The 17266-nt window shown below is 37.7% G+C and overlaps 1 protein-coding gene across 19 annotated transcripts in view; it reads right to left on the bottom strand.

Annotated features, from left to right (window-relative positions):
- The window catches only part of LOC143245209 (single-stranded DNA-binding protein 3-like), a 157914-nt gene that overhangs the window by 44215 nt on the left and 96433 nt on the right, over positions 1–17266 (bottom strand). For 16 of the 19 annotated variants that reach the window (XM_076491297.1, XM_076491295.1, XM_076491286.1 and 13 more), the window contains one exon: positions 10971–11069. The exons of the other annotated variants lie outside the window; for them this stretch is intronic. In XM_076491297.1, coding sequence (XP_076347412.1) covers positions 10971–11069 — 99 coding nt within the window. The remainder of the gene's footprint in view (positions 1–10970; positions 11070–17266) is intronic. 19 annotated transcript variants of the gene reach the window in all.

Raw genomic sequence — 17266 nt, forward strand, 5'->3', positions numbered from 1 at the left:
ACAGTTAAATTAAGAACGGTTTCCATGTGGTGGTAATCTTTGTCCTGGTACGTCGAAATATCGTTTTCTTAATAACTGTATTAGAAAAACCATTAAGCCATTTAATAAAAACTAACTATAGAATCTCGCGAACAAAATAGAGCAGGAGTCACAAACTCCGAGCGCAGTCTATATTTATTATCCGCGTTAGTAACGCGATTTTCACTACAAAGTGCAAGTAACGATGCAGAGTATCACGTGACTAGCAGCGTTCACTTTCACCTTAAACGACTGTAATTCTCGTCTTGGATTGTCGCGATCTCCTGTGTGTACATTTACACTACTGAGACTTGCATTCACGTCTTTCATTGTTCTATTAAAAAACTATAAACACCGTTGGACTAAACTGACCAGCAGTCCTTTTAAAAGCGGCTAAATAAATTTGAAAACACGACTTTAGTTACAAAGCGTGTCCATAGTGTTTTTTTATACATTGTAATAACGCGTTTCTTGATGCTGTGTGCAGCATGTTGTCGAGGTTTTTCTTCCTGTGTAATCATTCATTAAATCATGTGGTTCCACATAAGCTGGTTAATGCGTATAGTGTAGCAGATAACCCTCCTTGGAACCTATTTAACACACCATATTTTACGAGGTTCACATATGGCTTTATCCTAAACATAAGTGCAAAACAAACGGTTTTTGAATTCTTTCAATAGCCTTGTAACACAATTCTCACCTTACCTATACGACAACAAGAAAATATAAGAGAAACCTAAAGTAACGGGGGCGTAGATCCTGGGGTGAGGATGGAGGGTATCAAGACACCCTTGTTGGTAGTCTCGTTTATAGTATAACATACTAAGCTTCTGTATTTACATATAAATTCAAAAATGAGGAACAAACTATTTAAGAGCGAGAAATAATATTAAAGTTTCGATATTTTTTTCAGGCGTAAGGACGCCTGTTGTTTCTTCAGACGAGCCCGACATTGCCAGGTGGTTAAGGGACTTGACTCGTAATCTGAGGGTTGCGAGATCGAATCCCCGTCACACCAAACCATGCCCACCCTTTTAGCCGTGGAGGCATTATAAAAGAGTTGGTAAAAGAGTAGCCCAAGAGTTGGCGGTGGGTGGTGATGACTAGCTGCCTTCCCTCTAGTCTTTCACTGCTAAATTAGGGACGGCTAGCGCAGATAGCCCTCGTGTAGCTTTGTGCGAAGTTCAAAAACAAAACAATTTTTCAGACGTAAAGACGAAGAACCTTTATTTAATTTTATTAAAAAGTAAGTGTAGTGAAAAGTTGATTTATTATCCTAATCTTTTCCCAAGTAATTCATTCCTTTCCGCTAAGGAACCCAACCGTAATGACAGATATCGGATTTTTCGGATGTTCTACGTGATTTAGGCGCTTTGGCAATTGTGACACTATTTCTTGATGTTTTATACCTAGTAAAATAACAGTTGGAAAAGTGAGAAGGAATAGTTACCATGGAGACCTTGGTTGGTCGTTGTCGACTGCATGACGCTTCTATTCAGCAGTGTATTGAGAAGCCAATTGTTCATTTAGCATTACGTAGTCAACTCGAACCAAGTTATTGCACAACGTTCATTCCACAGTTCCTAGTTTCCATATAATTCACGGCTTCTTCCATATCTATTTACTATGAATAGTCTTTAATTTTTACAACACCTCCAGACGTTATCATCTCCATAACGATACTGCACATTATTTTCGTTGCACAAAAAAAATATCTGATATTTTTACGCACGTTGGCGGCCATTTTGTTTTCCGCGATTTTTACTTTAAAAAGTGGCATTTGTCAAATGTCGAACACAGATTATCTTTCATTCAACGCTTTAAAACTATGCTAAAAATATATGTTGAGTAATATACTTAACAGATGCCAAACCTCGATAAGGTAAGCACAAATTTGTCAACTGAGAATAAACTGAAATCAACTCCCAGTTTGTGTGCGCCACTTATATTAACTCCTTGTATACAGTGTAAAAACCAATTTAATATCTGATGCTGTTTAAACATTGGACACAGTTGAAACTGAAAGACCGCAACTAACAACAGTCAACACCGAAACATCATTTGCAAATCACTTCACTGACAAACCAGACGTTTCTAAACTAATCAGTCACGAAAAATTACTCTGCGCTCTCAGCCCTAAATAAAAACAATGGAATTTTCTCTTCACTCCTAGCCTTAAATAAAAACAATGGATTTTTCTCTTCACTCTTAGCCCTAAATAGAGACGACAAATTACTCTGCACTCTCAGCTGTAAATAAACACAATGGATTTTTCTCTTCACTTTTAGCCCTAAATAGAGACGACAAATTACTCTGCACTCTCAGTCCTAAATAGAGACGAGAAATTACTCTGCACTCTCAGCTGTAAATAAACACAATGGAATTTTCTCTTCACTCTTAGCCCTAAATAGAGACGCCATAGTACTTTTCACTCTTAGCCCTAAATAGAGACGACAAATTACTCTGCACTCTCAGCCCTAAATAGAGACGAGAAATTACTCTGCACTCTCAGCTGTAAGTATACACAATGGAATTTTCTCTTCACTTTTAGCCCTAAATGGAGACGCCATTGTACTCTTCACTCTTAGCCCTAAATAGAGACGAGAAATTACTCTGCACTCATAATCCTAAAACAAAAACAAGACGAAATTACAATAAACAAAAATACAAACGAAATATTACACTTTTAGTCCTAAATAGAGACGACAAAGTACTCTGCACTCTTAGCCCTAAATAGAGAGACAATGGAAGTTATTTCCTTTTGTTTTTCTAAATAACCGGAGACGAGATATTACTCTGCACTCTTAACTCTAAATAGACAAGAAAAATTACTCTACAGTCTTTATCTAAAATAGTCAGTGAGAGAAAAACTGTTGAAGTCGCACTCATCATTTTCAACTAGTTTTTTATCACCTCCTGGTTCTTTCGATTCTGAAAGGAAAACGATAAATGTTTATAAGTTTCGCCCCTTGTCATTTCTTTCATTTGAGGCTACACTGCTGCAGACAGACATAAGTAACAAACTCTTGTGTTGTTCAGTTAAAGAATACGCAACGAAATTACCGAACAATGACGTCACACAACGTCAAATGTATGTTGCTCTGTCGAGCATCACTTCCGGTGGACCCTGTTGGAGGTCTTTTGAAAGAGACCGTCGGGAACGACTGTTGTTGAAGATAAGTAAGTGAGACGTTATTCGGAAAGGTAACGGTGCTAAATTAACGCTGTTATTAAAACGACACGAATAACCCATTAACACAGTGCAGAGGTTGCTATCAGTGGCGTAGCTAGGGGGGGCAAGGGGGTTCATCTGTCCCCGGGTGCAGCATCGGGTGTGGGGTGGGGCGCCAAATTGATGTGACATAATTAGGAATGAATTTCAGAATGAAATGTTTTCCTCTCTTAACCAATTAATGTCCAGTGACCCATATATGGCTTTCTTTTAGACATAAAGGAACTGGTGTCCACAACTAATGAGAATAGCTAGAAACAGGGATGCATTTTTATGGGAAGCTCTTATGATACAGGCTTGGATGGCTTGGAGATGTTCAGTGAAATAATGGACTGCCGAATGCTACTCAAGACAAGGGCTAATGTTAAGCTTTCGACACCAGAGGACCTGCTTCGCTTCATTGTGCAGCATGGGGATGATGTATTTCCAAATCTGAGAGTTGGTCTGCAGATCTTACTGACTGCTGCAACATCTATTGCCAGTTGTGAAGGTCTTTTAGTAAGTTAAAACTTATCCTGTCTTACCTGAGATCATCCATGGGACAGGAAAGATTGTCAGCCTTGGCTTTGCTGAGTGTGGAGCGAGAGGTTACCGACAGCATACATTTAGAGGAACTAATCGATAAATTTGCAGCAGCAAAGGCAAGAAGAATTTCTCTTTGACGTTACATAATTACAACCAAAGCATGATATCAAACTATTTATCTTACTTTATGTTAACTTTCCAGGTTACTATATCCAAAGTAATGTTTTAAGTTTTCGCAATGTTATATTTGACTATTATTTTAGTATAAAATAATTCTACATTAATTTTTTATATACATTCTTGTTTCTGATTCTGTCCTTCCCTGTTATTCAATTATATCTTCAAAATACCATTGTTACCTCAATTATTTCACTTGTTTCATCTCCTTCATACCCTAAAAATACGCCAGGAGATGCAGGTTTTCATGTTCTAAAACTCATAAATTTCCGGGAAAGCATAACGGATCCCTTTATGGCTTACATTTTGTCACGAGGGGACGCGAAAACTGACTTTGTCCCCAGAATCTGAAAACCCTAGTTACGCCTCTGGGCAACGATTCTTGAAGAGTAAACTTCGCGAAGCCCCACTGACAACTAACTAATCTGTCGGGTTTATTATTATCTGAAACATTAAACAAAAACTATAACCCAGTGGCACTTAAATTTTAAGAAATTAAGCTCAATATAACAGTACGAGTATAGGACCTGAACAATTCAACGTGCAAAAAGTCTGACTAGGGCATTCCCGACTACAAAATCTGTCCAGATTTTTACACCATTAAAGGGCGTTGTAATTTCGAAATTCAGATGTCCATTATGGTTAAAACACACCACACACAATAAGTATGAATCGGCCAATTCAAAATTTGTCCAGATTTTTACACCATTAAAGGGCGTTGTAATTTTGAAATTCAGATGTCCATTATGGTTAAAACACATCACACACAATAAGTATGAATCGGCCAATAAATTCAAAATCTGTCCAGATTTTTACACCATTAAAGGGCGTTGTAATTTTGAAATTCAGATGTCCATTATGGTTAAAACACATCACACACAATAAGTATAAATCGGCCAATAAATTCAAAATCTGTCCAGATTTTACACCATTAAAGGGCGTTGTAATTTTGAAATTCAGATGTCCATTATGGTTAAAACACATCACACACAATAAGTATAAATCGGCCAATAAATTCAAAATCTGTCCAGATTTTACACCATTAAAGGGCGTTGTAATTTTGAAATTCAGATGTCCATTATGGTTAAAACACATCACACACATAAGTATAAATCGGCCAATAAATTCAAAATCTGTCCAGATTTTACACCATTAAAGGGCGTTGTAATTTTGAAATTCAGATGTCCATTATGGTTAAAACACATCACACACAATAAGTATAAATCGGCCAATAAATTCAAAATCTGTCCAGATTTTTACACCATTAAAGGGCGTTGTAATTTTGAAATTCAGATGTCCATTATGGTTAAAACACATCACACACAAGAAGTATGAATCGGCCAATAAATTCAAAATCTGTCCAGATTTTTACACCATTAAAGGGCGTTGTAATTTTGAAATTCAGATGTCCATTATGGTTAAAACACATCACACACAATAAGTATAAATCGGCCAATAAATTCAAAATCTGTCCAGATTTTTACACCATTAAAGGGCGTTGTAATTTTGAAATTCAGATGTCCATTATGGTTAAAACACATCACACACAATAAGTATAAATCGGCCAATAAATTCAAACTTCTCAAGCAACCTTAACGATCTCACTTTCTAAATATATACCGATATATTTCAGTTATGAATCATTACAATTTCTTTGTCTCTGTGTCTAAAATTTCTTTCAACGACGCTGTAAAGTAAAAAAAACAACAACATTGTAAGTTTGTCAAGGTTTGTCATCCGTTTAATGTATATGATTATATTTAAACTCAACGAACAACCTAAAAACACACTGTGTTATTAACAGGGGGTGAGAGTTTAGTGATTTTACAAATTTCTGTAGCTCAGACTGGGGTAATCCAAACTGTCATATATTTTCAGTGGACCTGCTATACTGGACTTTTTCTTCAAATATCAAATTTCAAGGCAATCCATTAAAAATTAACTGAACTATAACATATCCAATTTTGACTGGATTTCTTTATTTTTTTCTTATCTTCGCACCAAACGTACGGAAACTATTTGATAGAAAAACTTACAGACTTGTTTTTTAAAACTGACACACCGACAGATCCGTACAGCCTACATTTCGAAGTGCCACCTGGAGTAAGTATGAACTACACTTGTAAAGTTATTCAACAAAAACCGCTCAAATTTATCAATTTTTTTTTTCCGCACGTCTACGCGAAATTTCACGTGAGCTATCGGTCTAACATTTTTACTACAGCCTTACCTAAGAGGAACAGCGAAACTGTTTCTAATCGTTTGTCATTCGGATTTGCTGATTTAGGGCAGCAAACAGATACGGTAAATGGATGTGCAGATGCATTAGTAGTTAGGCCAAGCAAGTTGTGTTAGCGCATGAATGGATTAACGAGATTCCCACTGTCCCTGTCTACTATCTAGCGAAACCACAGCCAAAGGAACGGGCTTGGAGAAATCAGCCGAAATGGATGTACAGATGCATTAGTAGTTAGGCCAAGCAAGTTGTGTTAGCAGTTTCTAGCTAACAAGTTTTCAAAAGAATCATATGGATGGACGGTTATCCTTGATTATTCGCTGCCAAATGTTCAGCACAGATTAATGAAATTATCCAAATTAAAGAGTGTTTAGCGTCACGTGATATTAGCTTCCAATTGTGGTATTAATGTTGCTTGACGCAGCTGGACCTATTGTGTAGGGGTCAAGGTAGGTGACAAGAAACTGTCAATCTAAACGTGTTTAGTTGATCTGAGCCAAGCGAGGACAACTGTTAGCGTATCGGGCTGCGGATCGGGGTTTCGTGACGATAGCCCCTGAATACATTCCGCTCTTGCAGCTGGAGGCGCGTTATAAAAGCGAAAGTTAATACTGTTATTTCGTTCAAAGGGTCGGACGAAGCCTCTGTGGCAGGGAGTCCTGCTGGTTCGCTCGTTTTCCTGTGGTCAGTAGTTCAAAATTAGAAACGGCTCTTCACGGATTGTTAGGGTCCTAGATATAATCAATTAGTGTGTTTTTCTTCAGCATTTATTAGAAACAATGGAATGTAAAAAATCGTGTTAAGAAAAAACCTATTGTTGAATTGTTAACACGTATCATTTTAACTTCATGAATGTTCTCTACCTCATGTCGTGGTCTGCATCATTTTCGCAGCTTCCCAACATACAATGTGAGGATTAAAATCCTAACACACTGTGCTGGTATTGGACAGTTCGTAGCTTTAAGGTGCAACCAAAGATAAATCTAATTAATCACTAGATGGCTCTGCAATATGATAAAAAAACAGTTTAACGCTGAAACCCACAACACCGGTAGTATCACCAACCACTGAACAACCCACAACACTGGTAGTATCATTAACCACTGAACAAGCCACAACACCGGTAGTATCGCCAACCACTGAACAAGCCACAACACCGGTAGTATCACCAACCACTGAACAAGCCACAACACCGGTAGTATCACCAACCACTGAACAAGCCACAACACCGGTAGTATCACCAACCACTGAACAAGCCACAACACCGGTAGTATCACCAACCACTGAACAAGCCACAACACCGGTAGTATCACCAACCACTGAACAAGCCACAACACCGGTAGTATCACCAACCACTGAACAAGCCACAACACCGGTAGTATCACCAACCACTGAACAAGCCACAACACCGGTAGTATCACCAACCACTGAACAACCCACAACACCGGTAGTATCACCAACCACTGAACAACCCACAACACCGGTAGTATCACCAACCACTGAACAACCCACAACACAGGTAGTATCACCAACCACTGAACAACCCACAACACCGGTAGTATCACCAACCACTGAACAACCCACAACACAGGTAGTATCACCAACCACTGAACAAGCTACAACACCAGTAGTATCACCAACCACTGAACAACCCATAACACAGGTAGTATCACCAACCACTGAACAAGCCACAACACCGGTAGTATCACCAACCACTGAACAGCCCACAACACAGGTAGTATCACCAACCACTGAACAAGCCACAACACAGGTAGTATCACCAACCACTGAACAACCCACAACACCGGTAGTATCACCAACCACTGAACCCACAACACAGGTAGTATCACCAACCACTGAACAACCCACAACACCGGTAGTATCACCAACCACTGAACAACCCATAACACAGGTAGTATCACCAACCACTAAACAACCCATAACACAGGTAGTATCACCAACCACTGAACAAGCTACAACACCGGTAGTATCACCAACCACTGAACAACCCACAACACAGGTAGTATCACCAACCACTGAACAACCCATAACACAGGTAGTATCACCAACCACTGAACAAGCTACAACACCGGTAGTATCACCAACCACTGAACAACCCACAACACAGATAGTATCACCAACCACTGAACAAGCCACAACACAGGTATTATCACCAACCACTGAACAAGCCACAACACCGGTAGTATCACCAACCACTGAACAAGCCACAACACCGGTAGTATCACCAACCACTGAACAACCCACAACACCGGTAGTATCACCAACCACTGAACAACCCACAACACCGGTAGTATCACCAACCACTGAACAACCCACAACACAGGTAGTATCACCAACCACTGAACAACCCACAACACCGGTAGTATCACCAACCACTGAACAACCCATAACACAGGTAGTATCACCAACCACTGAACAAGCCACAACACCGGTAGTATCACCAACCACTGAACAGCCCACAACACAGGTATTATCACCAACCACTGAACAAGCCACAACACAGGTAGTATCACCAACCACTGAACAAGCCACAACACCGGTAGTATCACCAACCACTGAACAACCCATAACACAGGTAGTATCACCAACCACTGAACAAGCCACAACACAGGTAGTATCACCAACCACTGAACAGCCCACAACACAGGTAGTATCACCAACCACTGAACAGCCCACAACACAGGTAGTATCACCAACCACTGAACAAGCCACAACACAGGTAGTATCACCAACCACTGAACAAGCCACAACACCGGTAGTATCACCAACCACTGAACAGCCCACAACACAGGTAGTATCACCAACCACTGAACAAGCCACAACACCGGTAGTATCATTAACCACTGAACAAGCCACAACACCGGTAGTATCATTAACCACTGAACAAGCCACAACACTGGTGGTATCATTAACCACTGAACAACCCACAACACAGGTAGTATCACCAGCCACTGAACAAGCCACAACACCGGTAGTATCACCAACCAGTATATATCACACAACACCAGTGATGTACAGCCAGGTATTTGTAAAAATCTAAAAGAACAGAACGTGACCTTGGCTCATCACTTTCTTCAACATTATGACACAGAACAGAACGTGACCTTGAATCATTACTTTCCACAACATTATGACACAGAACGTGGCCTTGAATCATTACTTTCTTCAACATTATGACACAGAACAGAACGTGACCTTCAATCATTACTTTCCCCAACATTATGACACAGAACAGAACGTGGCCTTGAATCATTACTTTCTTCAACATTATGACACAGAACAGAACGTGACCTTCAATCATTACTTTCCCCAACATTATGACACAGAACAGAACGTGGCCTTGAATCATTACTTTCTTCAACATTATGACACAGAACAGAACGTGGCCTTGAATCATTACTTTCTTCAACATTATGACACAGAACAGAACGTGGCCTTGAATCATTACTTTCTTCAACATTATGACACAGAACAGAACGTGACCTTCAATCATTACTTTCCCTAACATTATGACACAGAACAGAACGTGGCCTTGAATCATTACTTTCTTCAACATTATGACACAGAACAGAACGTGACCTTCAATCATTACTTTCCCCAACATTATGAAACAGAACGTGACCTTGGGTCATTATTTTCCCAAACATTATGACACAGAAGAGAACGTGACTTTGGGTCATTATTTTCCCAAACATTATGACACAGAACAGAACGTGGCCTTGAATCATTACTTTCCCCAACATTATGACACAGAACAGAACGTGACCTTGGGTCATTATTTTCCCAAACATTATGACAAAGAACGTGGCCTTGAATCATTACTTTCTTCAACATTATGACACAGAACAGAACGTGGCCTTGAATCATTACTTTCCCCAACATTATGACACAGAACAGAACGTGGCCTTGAATCATTACTTTCCCCAACATTATGACACAGAACAGAACGTGGCCTTGAATCATTACTTTCTTCAACATTATGACACAGACCAGAACGTGACCTTCAATCATTACTTTCCCCAACATTATGAAACAGAACGTGACCTTGGGTCATTATTTTCCCAAACATTATGACACAGAACAGAACGTGACTTTGGGTCATTATTTTCCCAAACATTATGACACCGAACAGAACGTGACCTTGGGTCATTATTTTCCCAAACATTATGACACAGAACGTGACCTTGAATCATTACTTTCCCCAACATTATGACACAGAACGTGACCTTGGGTCATTATTTTCCCAAACATTATGACACAGAACGTGACCTTGGGTCATTATTTTCCCAAACATTATGACACAGAACGTGACCTTGGGTCATTATTTTCCCAATCATTATGACACAGAACAGAACGTGACTTTGGGTCATTATTTTCCCAAACATTATGACACAGAACAGAACGTGGCCTTGAATCATTACTTTCCCCAACATTATGACACAGAACAGAACGTGACCTTGGGTCATTATTTTCCCCAACATTATGACACAGAACGTGACCTTGGGTCATTATTTTCCCAAACATTATGACACAGAACGTGACCTTCAATCATTACTTTCCCCAACACTATGACACAGAACGTGACCTTGGGTCATTATTTTCACAAACATTATGATGAGGTTACCATACAATTTTTCCAACATTTTGTAAACCGTTTAAGTCGCCACTTGTATAAAACTACCACTACAAACACATCAATATTAATGCTCGAAAATCTAAAACAAAACAAACAAAGTTAAAAAAAATTGAAGGTTGTCTTACCTGATTCTGTATCATTTGCCCGTGAGGAGGGGGAGGCTGGGAATGAGGGGACGGTTGTGACACAGGTTGATGTGGCGTGGAGGGCCTCATGTGAGAGTTCTGTATGGATAGGGGTGAAATAACGCAATGAAGTTAAATACAAATCACATACAAAACCTATTGACACTATATACTTCAATAATCGGTCACTCAGACTCAAACAGTACAGTACCTTGCTGTACAGTGTACACTTTAATAAACGGTCAGTCAGGTTCAAACGGTACCTTGATGTACAGTATACACTTTAATAAACGGTCACTCAGATTTAAACCGAACCTTGCTGTACAGTGTACACTTTAATAAATGGTCAGTCAGGTTCAAACGGTACCTTGCTGTACAGTATACACTTTAATAAACGGTCACTCAGATTTAAACGGTACCTTGCTGTACAGTATACACTTTAATAAACGGTCAGTCAGGTTTAAACGGTACCTCGATGCTAACTAGTAAACAGTTACTCATTCTGTTTCCCCACCATTTGAAATGAAGAGTACATTTCATACAAAAAAAAAACATTTCTTGAGAGAAATGATTATTATTCTCAGCATATTTTATTTTTCAGTAAAATTATACCCACAGGATATATTTTATTTTTCAGTAAAATTATACCCACAGGATATATTTTATTTCACAGTAGGATTATCCCCACAGGATATATTTTATTTCACAGTAGAATTATCCTCACAGAATATATTTTATTTCACAGCAGGATTATCCCCACAGGATATATTTTATTTCACAGTAGAATTATCCCCACAGAATATATTTTATTTCACAATAGAATTATCCCCACAGGATATATCTTATTTCACAGTAAATTATCCCAACAGGATATATTTTATTTCACAGTAAAATTATCCCAACAAGATATATTTTATTTCACAGTAGAATTATCCTCACAGGATATATTTTATTTCACAGTAGAAGTATCCTCACAGAATATATTTTATTTCACAGTAGAATTATCCTCACAGAATATATTTTATTTCACAGTAGGATTATCCCCACAGGATATATTTTATTTCACAGTAGAATTATCCCCACAGAATATATTTTATTTCACAATAGAATTATCCCCACAGGATATATCTTATTTCACAGTAAATTATCCCAACAGGATATATTTTATTTCACAGTAAAATTATCCCAACAAGATATATTTTATTTCACAGTAGAATTATCCTCACAGAATATATTTTATTTCACAGTAGGATTATCCCCACAGGATATATTTTATTTCACAGTAGAATTATCCCCACAGAATATATTTTATTTCACAATAGAATTATCCCCACAGGATATATCTTATTTCACAGTAAATTATCCCAACAGGATATATTTTATTTCACAGTAAAATTATCCCAACAAGATATATTTTATTTCACAGTAGAATTATCCTCACAGGATATATTTTATTTCATGGTAGAAATATCCCCACAAAATATCTGTTGCAGTTTTATCCTGTAAATTTTTATTTCTTCCCTTAAACACAACTTCAACGCAAAACATTTTGATCAGTTATGCTGGTGAGTGTTAACACTTGTGTGTTTTTGTTATAGCAAAGCCACATCGGACTATCTGCTGTGTCTACCGAGGGGAATCCAACCTTTGATTTTAGCGTTGTAAATCCGAAGACTTACCGAGGCACAAATGCAAACAATAATGATCCCTGAAAAACAAAAAAAATTTAAGACTTAAATTTTTAGGCAAATAACTTTGTTCTGCCATTAGAATATAGTTCTTTATTACACTACTAGATGCCTCTAAAGTAATGTGTCTTGCTTTTCACTTATTACCTAACGTTTTTGTGTCACACACACTTCCGGTATACATACATCTTATTACTTAAACGTGTCTCATAAAATAGTTTGTGCGATCCGTTTACTGGAGATCAGTTACTTAGTTTAAATATTTCTATTCAGATTTACATGTTTCGATGAAACTGAAGTTTATGGAAAGCCAGTGGTGTTCAAGTCCTACAGTTTAAAATATTTCTTACCGATGAAAACACCAAACTCAAAACACAAAAAAACTGTTCGATGGCGCCGAGACCTCATGGTCATTTTGTATTCAAAAAATAATTACTTTACAGAGTTTTTTTACACAATTCATGTGTAATTAATTTTGACTTTAATAACAGGATAAATTAAATACTGAGCCCTATTACCTACATATGAATCTTAAAGTTACCTTTGAGGACCTAATCATTTGTATAGTGTAAAACCGTTGTGAAGACTTCACAACAACTGTCGATTTGAACTGAAACTAACCGTAATCGGGCGAAATTAGCTCAAAAAGTTTTAAAAGGTCAAAATTCTATGTTTCTCTTTAATTTCTTAAGTAAAATTACCAACAGGCTGGACTTAGTCTTTCATATATGTAACTAATATCGTATACAACTTACTATGAGGGTAAGTTTATGAAACATATGTTTCGGGAAAACTAAAACTGGAAAACAAACGTTAAAACAACAATATCAAATTAATCTAAACATCGTTCCTTTAAGAATACTATTTTGTTCAAACTTTGGCATTACTGAAGTTATGTTCGTTTTTAAAGAGAAAAACGCACAGAAGACATTTGAAGTACACATTAATAATTTCTCCTTCCACTGTAGGCTACATATTCGCTGACTGATTTATACGTGGCGCCATCTTTCGTTGTCATGTATTACTGAATTTATATTCTAAAACATGAAAAAAATCAAATATGAACACATTTATTTACTTTAAAAAATAACAAAATGTTAAAAAGTTTTAAACTATTTGTACTTGAAAATAAAATAGATTATCAAGTAATGTAAGCAACTAAAACCTAAAAAACAAACTTAGAACCATTTGAAATTTGAATCCTTTATATAATAGTGTATCCTTTGTTTTTTTGTTTTTGTTTTTTTATTTCGCGCAAAAACTAATCGAGGGCTATCTGCGCTAGCCGTCCCTAATTTAGACTAGAGAGAAGGCAGCTAGTCATCACCACCCACTGCCAACTCTTGAGCTACTCTTTTACCAACGAATAATGGGATTGACCGGAACATTATAACGCTTCCACGGCTGAAAGGGCGAGCATGTTTCGAATGACAGAAATTCGAACCCGCTACCCTCAGATTATGAATCGAGCGTCTGATGGATAGTGTTAGATATACAAGACTGTTTTAAATGTAATGTTAGAATCATGATTTACATAATTTATATAGTGTGAGTTTTAAATGAAGTTAAGTTACTTTCAGTATGTTTGACGTGATCCGCAGGTTGCGAGTTGAGCGCCCTAACCACCTAGTGATAGTCATGTCAGGTCAACTACTAATGTAAATAATTTTCCTGTAAGCCCACTATGCGCTAATCGCTCCTAATTCTCAACTGTTTGTTTGAAGTTAGTACAGAACTACACAATGACCTATCTGTGCTCTGCTCTCCACGAGTATAGAAACCCGATTTCTAACATTTTAAGTCCGTAGACATATACTGATGGCGTCACTGGGGAGCAATATTGAGCTGGTAGACTAAAAAAACAACACCAAATCAACAGAATTGAACGTTTAGTCTAATCAAATGGTAGAGTTTAACTATCAGTGTTTATAACTCACTCACGCACCCAAACTGCGAAACGTGATACTGCAGCAACGAGACACGAACCATGGGTTATCGCATTCACAGTACAGCATACTAACCATTAAACCGCGCTCGACCAATATGTGAATAAGTAATAATGAAAAATGAAAATTATAGATAGCAAATTTGGAAATAATTAGTGTTATTACATTTGAACTTTAAAACGTATACCAATAACACAGGAACACAGGATTACATAATGAACACAAATGTGTTTGGTTGAATGTAAGCAAACTAAATGCGAATAGTTTATTCAACACTGAAACAAGCGAGTAACACATTTCTAAAGATGAGTGATAACGCATCTTATAAAACATTCGGATTTATTTTTCTATTGGTAAAAACATTACTTAATAGAAAAAATACATACAAATACGTAACATATGATTAAAAAATTTGTGTATTTTATAGCAAAACGATTTTGGAGTCTCACCACATAGTCATAGTCCATACTGTCTCATCTAATTATGCGCTGTCAACAGCATAATTTCCACTGCAAAAGGCTTTATATAAGATTGTCATGTTCAAAGTACACCACCCTTGCCTGAATGTTTCCCATAAACCATTTACATGAGGACGACGGTTTCTCAGTGTCCATTTCAAAAGTTCGATCGCAAGGAAAACCATAGGCGATGCATCAAGCGACTTGACCAGTATGTCTTTGTGTGGAATAATACGAATGTCCCGTTTCATTCTCCATTTGTTAGAGGCACGAAACGGTTGAATAAATATATCGTGGAAGTGGCTTGTGTACACGAGATTAAGTAACTCTTCCAAACCAAGATATGGGGCACTGGGGCATGAACAGTTTCACCTCCACTGATCTTTGGGTTACAAGGTGCCACAACTTGATAACAACTGTTGGAATACAAACTGTTATAGGTCTCTTTCTTGACGGGTCTGGTTTCCAAAGTTGGTTGATATCTTTGTTTCACAATTTATCCATGTTTAGTATTCCAAAGCCTTGATATGAACACAGCTTTATGACCTAGGTGTATTGATATGTTGTATCGGAAATGGCTGTCGCATATCTTTCCCAAAAGATTTTCAGTTTTATGTGACATCACACTATCCACGTAAAAGTCAAACAATGTAGTTCTGATTCATCCATTTCACCGCGATTTTATATAAGCTGTGGTTATCACGTGACTTATCTCCATATTAAAATCGTTTTAGATCTTAGATTCAATATCATTAAGATAAAAACTGGTACTCGCTATAATAGCTGCAGTATAGTAAAAGCTGCCACAACTGTTGTTTTGTTGAAGTTTCTTTCCGTTATCAGTTAGTTAGTTAGTTTTGGAATTTCGCACAAAGCTACTCGAGGGCTATCTGTGCTAGCCGTCCCTAATTTAGCAGTGTAAGACTAGAGGGAAGGCAGCTAGTCATCATCACCCACCGCCAACTCTTGGGCTACTCTTTTACCAACGAATAGTGGGATTGACCGTAACATTATAACGCCCCCACGGCTGGGAGGGCGAGCATGTTTGGCGCGACGCGGGCACGAACCCGCGACCCTCGGATTACGAGTCGCACGCCTTACGCGCTAGGCCATGCCCTTTCCGTTATCAACAAATCACTCTTTTGACTCCCCACATTATGTTTGTTTAATTATATAAGATATCCAAATCTTAAATGATCTCACAAAACCTGAGTCTCCATAAAATGTTCCTCACGAATGTAGGATAATAGAAGTGAAACCACTAATTATGGCATACGGTGGATGAGCAGCTTAAATCACAACACGTGAAATGTAAATCAAACCATGTCTTATTTTGACAGGGTTAACGTCTTTACCAAGTCTGTAACAACGATGTTAAATTTTAAGCCAAGTATTTAGAAAATATAATTTGGAATATTGTGAGTAGCAGAATGGCATAATTTTATCAAACTTTCACATTGCGTTATACTGTCATTGATATTTATAAACTAAACTGGTTCTCCAAATATTCAAAGTGAGAGCATTATCTCAAAAAGTAAACTGTGTTTTCAGGCTATCTGAAGTGAGTATTAGATAACCAGACAAAACTGGGTCCTCCGGCTGTCTAAAATGAATATTAGGTCACCAGACTAAACTGGATCCTCCGGCCGTCTAAAATGAGTAAGAGATAACCAAACGGAACTGAGTCATCTAGTCGTCTAAAGTGACTATTAGGTTTCCAGACTAAACTGGGTCCTCTGGTCGTCTAACGTGACTATTAAGTCACCAGACTATCTGAGTCCTCTGGTCGTCTAAAGTGACTATTAGGTTCCCAGATTAAACTGGGTCCTCCGATTGTCTAGAGTGACTATTAGGTTCCCAGATTAAACTGGGTCCTCCGATTGTCTAGAGTGACTATTAGGTCACCAGACTAAACATCTATTACATAATCTGTTCATTGTTAGTAACTTCATATAAAAATAACAATAATAATCTTTCCTGGGAATGACTGAACACTCCTTTGTATGTTATGCAATCAGTGATAGGGTCAGTTGAAACCTAGTTTCTATGGTACATTACAAGAGAAACTGATACTAGTTTCGTTTGTATATGTAACGACGGAGAGATTGTGCAGTATTATCTAAAAGGTACGTAACGAGGGACAAACCGTTAAATATTGTCAGAATGGTACGTAACGAGGGACAAACCGTGAAATATTGTCAGAA

Source organism: Tachypleus tridentatus, chromosome 2 (genome assembly GCF_004210375.1).
Source record: "Tachypleus tridentatus isolate NWPU-2018 chromosome 2, ASM421037v1, whole genome shotgun sequence".
Lineage (NCBI taxonomy): Eukaryota > Metazoa > Arthropoda > Merostomata > Xiphosura > Limulidae > Tachypleus > Tachypleus tridentatus.